The sequence below is a fragment of the Podarcis gaigeae genome, assembly GCF_964106915.1.
Source record: "Podarcis gaigeae genome assembly, chromosome: 8".
Taxonomy (NCBI): domain Eukaryota; kingdom Metazoa; phylum Chordata; class Lepidosauria; order Squamata; family Lacertidae; genus Podarcis; species Podarcis gaigeae.
Window position 1 is genome coordinate 81,085,240 of NC_139684.1, and position 7,392 is coordinate 81,092,631.

At 51.6% G+C, this 7,392-nt stretch overlaps 1 protein-coding gene across 2 annotated transcripts in view; it reads right to left on the bottom strand.

The window, feature by feature from the left end:
- The window catches only part of BCAM (basal cell adhesion molecule (Lutheran blood group)), a 61,923-nt gene extending 55,745 nt beyond the window's left edge, over nucleotides 1-6,178 (bottom strand). The window contains exon 1 of one of the 2 annotated variants that reach the window (XM_083753896.1): nucleotides 5,985-6,178. In XM_083753896.1, the coding sequence (XP_083610022.1) occupies nucleotides 5,985-6,060 (76 nt within the window). In that variant the 5' untranslated portion in view covers nucleotides 6,061-6,178. The remainder of the gene's footprint in view (nucleotides 1-5,984) is intronic. The other variant, XM_083753895.1, reaches the window with a different exon arrangement.
- Between the last annotated feature and the right edge of the window lie 1,214 nt (nucleotides 6,179-7,392).

Consider the following 7,392-nt stretch of genomic DNA (forward strand, 5'->3'; position numbering starts at 1 on the left):
GTCAGATAAACACAATGCGGCGAAGGGGATGGACGGGCGAAGAAGGAGTCAGGCAGAGCGAGAGAAACGGAGGGGGAAAGAAAGAGAGAGAGAGAAATGGGCGCCGGGAAGGGAGAGGCAGAGAAAGACAGCAGGGGAACGAAAACAGGCCTTGCCCCAGGGAGGAAGGAAGCCGGGCAGGTGCCTTTCAATGAAAGGCGTTCCTTGTGGGACGGAACAGGCCTCAACACACCTGAAACCACAGAAGCCACCGCATAAAGGGGCTTTGAGAGGCCTTGATGGGAAAGGCAGGGGAACAAAGCAGAGGACGGTTGCCAAGGGAATAGGGGACGGGGCGCTGCCCCCTTAGGTAGGCCTGAAGGGCGGATTTGGCAACTCCCCTTCTGCAAGGACAGCCGCCCAGCCCCCAGCCGCTGCTCTGGGCTTTGAGGGCCCCTTGAAGTGGCCAGACCGGTTGTCTTCCCTCTCTCTGGCTCAGGGATATAAGAGATGTTATCAGGGAATCAGGCTGAGGGGGAGAAGGTGGAGGAAGAGAGCCCAGAGTTGGCAGCATGGCACTGTGAGTGCCACGGCTGGCACACAAGAGCGGCATATTCTGTCACCGGCACCGCTTAGCCGCCTCCTGGCAGGCACATTTTCTCTCTGGCAGGGGAGAGCGTTTGTGCGGATGTGAAGCAAGCGGGCAGGATTTGGAAAAGAAATGAGAGGTGCCCCCGAATGGACAAAAACGTAGCCCCATCGCTGAGGGAGCCATGATGGGCCTGCGGCACCCGGGCTTCTTTGGGCGTGAGGGTCAGCCCATGAGGCAAGCTGTTTGTGTGGAAGAGCTGCCACGACTGCCTGACCCCTCGCTGCCACACACAGGCCCCATGCGCACCATGTTTAAAGGGCTTTAAGCAGCCGTGGTTCCCCACCCAAAGGATTCTGGGAGTTGCCATTTGTTATGGCTTGTTCCCCTCAGGGAGATACAGTTCCCAAAGTTCACTGTGTAGAGGGATTGACGGTTAAAACCTCTCTGGGAATTATAGCTCCGGGAGGGGAACAGGGGTCTCCTGACAAATCTCGGTGCCCCTAACAAACTGCAGCTCCCGGAGTTTAAAGTGGTATCATAGCACTTTCAACGGTTGGTGCGAATGTGGCCATGCATGCACTCTGCTTGCAGCTCCCAGCAGGACATGGTGTGCTCCATGCACGGCTCCCATGCAGAGGCAATTATTTCTAGCATCCTTCATGCCACTTGTGGAAAGCTGCTCCGAGTCTTGTTTCATTACGCAGTGAGCCAAGGCAATTTTCACACCTCAAATGTCACACACATGGGCTGGGCAAAAGGCAGCAGGCTCACACCGGTCTCATTCACAATGCCCTGAGGCTGAGCCTGGAAGAGGCATCTCGCAGAATCCAAGCGCCACCATCTCCCCAGGCAGAGATCTGTCAGCTTGGTATCTGACTCCTAACTTTCCATCCTCTTGAGAACCAAAATAGACACGGAGGCTGCAGTTCTACGCACATTTACCTGGGAATACGTTTCACTGAGCACAGGGGACTCACTTCAGAACAAACAAACTGGGTTGCAAATCTCATTTTCTTTCTCCACTCTTTTCTTCCAAACTATAGGTGAGGAGAGGCACTGGTCAGAAGACCGAGTGACCGAATTGTGGGGTTCGGGGTAAGCAGAGCAGCTACTTCTAAAAAGGAGAAGCAGCATAAAGAAAGCAAGAAAATAACTACTGAGAAGCCAATTGCAAGCTAGTCCCTCCTTCGACTCTTAAATTTTTCTCCACCTCCATGAGGACTAGAAACTCATTTTTAAAAAAACAAGCCAGAAATTCCCACAACAATTTATTTATGCTGCCTTCCCGTAAGAATGTTAGGAATCCACAACGTAGTTCAAACCCACCCACCAAAACCGTCATAAAAACGCAACGGCGTAAAAACAACACAGCAGCTGTAAACTGCAGGCTTAAAAAATGAAGCAGCGGGAGCAAAAACAACTATCTACCCCCTCAAGGGCTCAAGGCTTCTTCCACGATGCTACACGCACCACAGTCGAGGAGCCCGTTTAGGCTTGTATGAGCGCACCGCTGGAGAACACGACACCCAATTTCTGCATCACGCTTTTGAGCTTTGCAGTTTCTTTATTCTCCTCCCTTTATCCTGCCCCTCATCACCATGAACAAGGACAGGGACCCCTGCATCTGCAAGAAATCAAATCTCCTTACCTCTTTAACCACCTCAATTCAGCAAGTTGGGACTTATTAGGGCAGATATACGGCCTCATGGGGAGCTGGCCATCTGCACTGCTTCTACACAGTAGCTGGGGATGATTTCACAGCACGTCTGCACCCCATTAGTAATCAGGGGACTAGATAAAACCCTCCTCACCCCATGCGCTGATGCCACAATTCTGTCTGCACAGCTCCTTGATGCTCACCATTAGCAGAGTGCAAGGAGATTTACAATGGGCGTCACGAGCAACTAATGCATTTTAAGCATATAGCATTGCATTTGGAACTCTTAGTTAATGCCTCCCATTTTATACAATAAGACATTTGTTTTAAAAAGTATATATTCATGTAATTTGTAATAAATATCCTACACCACTAAGACAGCATGCATTAATAAAACACACACACACACTCTTAAAATGCAGCCTTAAATCCAAAAGGCAGTTGCCGATATTAATTTAAACTGAAGTAAATGAAACTCCTTATCTCGGTCCCTTGTCATTTGAAGCTGCGAACGCTGATAAGAGAAACCAGGAATCGTGCCCAGTACACATTATGCCACCCAGGGCGTGGCTGCCAGCTAGCTGCCACAGATCCAATTTAAGGTGCGTGTTTTGACCTATAAAGATCTGAAAGAGTTTGGGACAAGGCTCTCTCCAAGATCACCTTTCCCAACACAGCTCAGGGTGATCTATGCGTGAAGCCCTCCAGACCGGACCCCCGTTTCCTGAAGCCTGGTTGGCCAGGGGTTCAGAGGATGGCCTTATCTGTGGTGGCACCCGTTTTGCAGATGAGCTACCAATGGAAATCAGCAAAGCCGTGGCAATGGGCTGCTTTCGCAGGCAGTTAAAGACCTTTCTGTTTATCCTGGCATTTGCTATCGATATTGACTTCTCTGCCCTCCTTTTTTAATGTTCTGGCTGCTGTAGTTGCTGAAATTGTACCTGGAGAGGCTTTAATTGCTGTAATTTATTGATTTTCGTGGCTCTTATGTACACAAAAGGGTAAAAATCTTTGAAGGAGGAGGAGGAGGATACGCCTAAAGAGGGGCTGCGTGAGAACTGAAATCTCAGCCAAGATTGAATTCTGGAACATGGTGGCGATGGCTGTAGTGAGCATGTGCAGAGTGACTTCTCTTTTTTCCCTCCCCACCAGTCAGGAAACCAGGAGAGCCACCCTGATCTCATACTTCTGGGCCTGGAGAAAATACTTCAAGATTATGAAGGATGCCCAGACTAAGCTCGCCAGATCAGATGAATTAAGCACTTTACAAAATGGGTTCTTAAAGGGGCCTGCCATAAAAGAAGCTTACCGACTGATAATAACCGGATATGTGGTTTTCACAGGGGCTCAAGTCTCAGAACACCTCCTTTTCTAAAGGGTGCTCTGGATGGGAAGGGGGGGGGACTAGAGGGACACCCCCCAAAATCCTCTCCCAAGGTGCTTGCTGTTGCCTCCGCCTGGGGTGAGGCAGAGGTGCCTTGGAGCAGCAATCTCAGCCACTGCTCGGAGGGGTAAAGGGAGCGGTTCTTGAAGAGCCCAGGAGGCTGGGAAAAGCTAACGCAGGGGACCAGGAATGCAAAGAGGCTGGGGCTGAGCAAACAGCGAGCTGAGTCTTGTTTGGGTAAGAGCATCCCTCCCAGTACTCCAAGATGGGGGAAGGGGACTGGGGGAGACTTACAACTGAGTTACACCTCCTCCTCCTCCACTCTTCTGGGCACCCCCTGCCTCATTCCAGCAGAGGCCTCCACACCCAACCCAGCACCATTCCAGCATCCGAGCCCATCCGCCTCCCTAAGAGCAGATTGTATAAACATCCTTCCCTGTGTGCCAGCCTCTAGCATCTACAAAATCCAACGTGAGGAGGTCATGACTCAGGGGGTGTTGGCAGGGTGGGGCAAAACCCAGTGTCCTGAGAGAAAGGCCCCCCCCCCAAAAAAAATGATTTGAAAGGGAGTGGGGGAGGAAAGTGTACTTGAGGGGTAACTTTGAACCCAAGCGAAAAGGCTCTGCAGAGCTTGTTTTCTGAATCTCAGGCCGCTAGAGCCATTCTTTGCTACAGTTCCAATGAGGAAGACTGAAAGCCAATGAGGAGGACTGTAGTTTTTGGTTTATTTTTTTCAAGTAGCAAGAATTAGAGGTGCTTGATCTCACCCCTGTGTAAAAGCCACACCCTCTGAGCTCAGTGTCCTAATCCCAAATATGTAAAGGTGGGCTGAGCGGTTCCTTAGATATATTTTTTAAACTCTGCACATGCCCAGAGGCACTCTTCTGTATTAATCCTCATGCTCCAGAGAGCACTCAAAACAGCTTTTTTTTGAGATGATAAGGACTAAACACCTTTCATAATCCAGATGGCTGAGGTTTTAAGGGTGGGCTTTTTAAATGCAAGCTTCCTACTACAAGCGAGCAAGAATGTGCACAGAACCGGGCTTCAGGATTTATTCCAGGTTAAATTAGCCTGGAATAAAATAGCACCATCTGGTGTGTGTGTGGACGAAAAGAGGTGCAACTGAGTCCAGGATGGCATCCTTCTCCACATTTCCTCTTCTGTATTTGACGGGGGGGGGGGTAAGGAACGCGCACATTATTTTTCCTCCCTTAATTACGTTCCAAATCACCTCACCCTGCCCATGAGTCACTTAAGAACGGTCAAGTCACCGCTGAGCAAGAAAGAGTGCCAGGAAACGGGGATCGGTGCCAAGAGAGAATGGGGAGGATATGAGTGGGGTGGGGGGGAGCAGGGAACAGCAGCAGTCCTGGGAAGATGGAAGCGCAGAGAGTTGGGGGGGGGGAGAAAGAAGGGGGTCACACACTTTATGTTGCGGTGACCCCAAGGGGGACCCTAGATCTTGCCAAGGGGCTCTGTGGCATATTAATTGGAGAGGTGGTGCAGAATGCGGGTGGTGTCAGAGGGGAGGATGGAGAAGGCAGGCACAGATGGGGTCTTTGACTGGTCCCCATTAGGAGACGCTTACACCCCAACCCCAGACTTTTCCAACTACTAAGCTGAATTCCTTGCAAAGAAGAGATACCTAACCAGTAACACAGAGAACTATTCCCAGCCCCTGCACCCCACCCTGATCTACTAGGTTCCCCCCCCCCTCCTCTCCACCTCCCCTAGAACTGAACCTGGCCGCCGCCAACCCCACCACCCCGCCCCATTCATTTGGGGCTCTCTCTTCGCTGGGATTGGAGAAGAGAACGCATGGCGCCTTTCCTGGTCCCGAAAGGTGGTTGGCTAAAAGGGATCGGGTAGAAAAGAAGGATCATCTGCCACAAAACGCAACGCACGGAGAAAGAAAAGAGACCTTTCTGCGGGGCGAGGTGGCAGGCTGGATGCTTCCAAAAATAGGGGGGCAGATCGCAGGTGCAAGGCGACCCCCCCACCCCTCTTCGCCACCAAATCTTTCCTCCCGCGGACGCGTAAAAGTTGCCAGAAACTTGGGCAGAGAGGGACTTGCGGAGAAGAGCAGGTGGATCCGACGCTTAAACGCGCGGAGGTTGAGGAATTAAGACCGGGGAAGCTTCCTCGGTGGGCAAAGAGGTGTTTTGGGGAAGGGGGTTTCCGAAAGCGCAGGGAGATCCCGGGCGAGCTGCGCTGCCATTCCCGGCGGCTGCGCTCGGTCTCTTTCTTTCTTCTCACCCCGGGGCGCGCGCGCCCGGGCTCCCGCTTTCCCTTCCCATTCCCGGCTGGCAGAAGCAGCCTTCGCCGCCGCCAGCTGCGCCGCGATCGGGGGTCTTCCCCGGCCCCCTTACCTGAGCAGGCGAGCAGAAAGAGCCCCAGCACGAGGCCGCGCAGAGGGAGCGCCGTCGGGGAGCGAGCGGAGCCCATGGTGCGCCTTTGGTGCGTCCGAGAGGAGCTGCAGCTAGCGACTCCGGCACCCCAGCCGCCGCCGCCAGCTCGCCCCCTCCGGCCCGGCGAGACGGCCCGCCCCCCGGCCCGCCCCCAGCGGCTCAGCGCCAGCCCCAGCCGCGCCCCCCGGGTCTGCGGGAGAGGGAGCGAGTGAGCGGCTCCCCGGCCGGCGGAGGCCGGAGGGGAGACGGTCGCCACCTCGGCGCGCGATCCGAGCCCCCTCTCCTCGGAAGTAAGCCCTGTTGAATTCAACGGAGCTTACTCCCAGGTAAAGGGGGTTGCAGTCACACCGCCGTCCCGCTTTTCCGCGCCGAGATCCGCCCCCCCCCCACCTACGCCCTCCCTTCTCCCTCGGGGCTTGGTTTCTAAAAAGCGAGGTGCTGGGACTCAGTCCTCCTTTGCGCAGGGCTTCGTTGGACCCGGATTTCAGGCCCGGAGCCTCTCTTTTTTTGCCAAATAATATTTATTAGTTTTCCAATTTTTTAACAGATCAGTGCCAAATTAAATCAAATTTAATAAAAAATTGCCAAAATAGCTTCCTCCTCCTAGATGCATCCCTAGTTTTCCCCCTTGCATAAATATTGTATATTTATCTCTAACTCACATTTCAGTCCATATATACAATCTGCAATTATTTTTTAATTTGTATTATTTTTTATTTCCCATTATCCATCAGCTGTCAATTTATCAATTCCTGCTCCTGTAGTTACATTACAATATAACAACAATATCATATCCCCTTAAAATACAAATGAAGTTATACTTCCCCTTGCCTATCCACTTTTAAGCACCAAGATTGAGACCTAGAAATAAGAAGAGAGGACCTCTGAGCAAGTGCAGAGTGTCGTTCTTTTCTTTATGCATAAAGCTGTCACTCAAGCTGATGCTTTGTGTGCTGTAATGAAACACATGGAATCTTATGACAGTAAATCTAGACTTTCAGGTGCCAAAGATTTTTTTTGGAGGGGGTGCCACTCCAGAAATTAATATTGCTTTATACAGCCTACTTGTATTTTTACCTCTTTTTTGCTCAAATTGGTCTCCAAGGCAGCTTGGAGGTAAACAAAAGCAACAACCCCAAATACGGTGGTACCTCGGGTTACATACACTTCAGGTTACATACGCTTCAGGTTACAGACTCTGCTAACCCAGAAATAGTGCTTCAGGATGAGAACCGAAATCGTGCTCTGGCGGCGCAGCAGCAGCAGGAGGCCCAATTAGCTAAAGTGGTGCTTCAGGTTAAGAACAGTTTCAGGTTAAGTACGGACCTCCAGAACGAATTAAGTACTTAACCTGAGGTACCACAGTAGT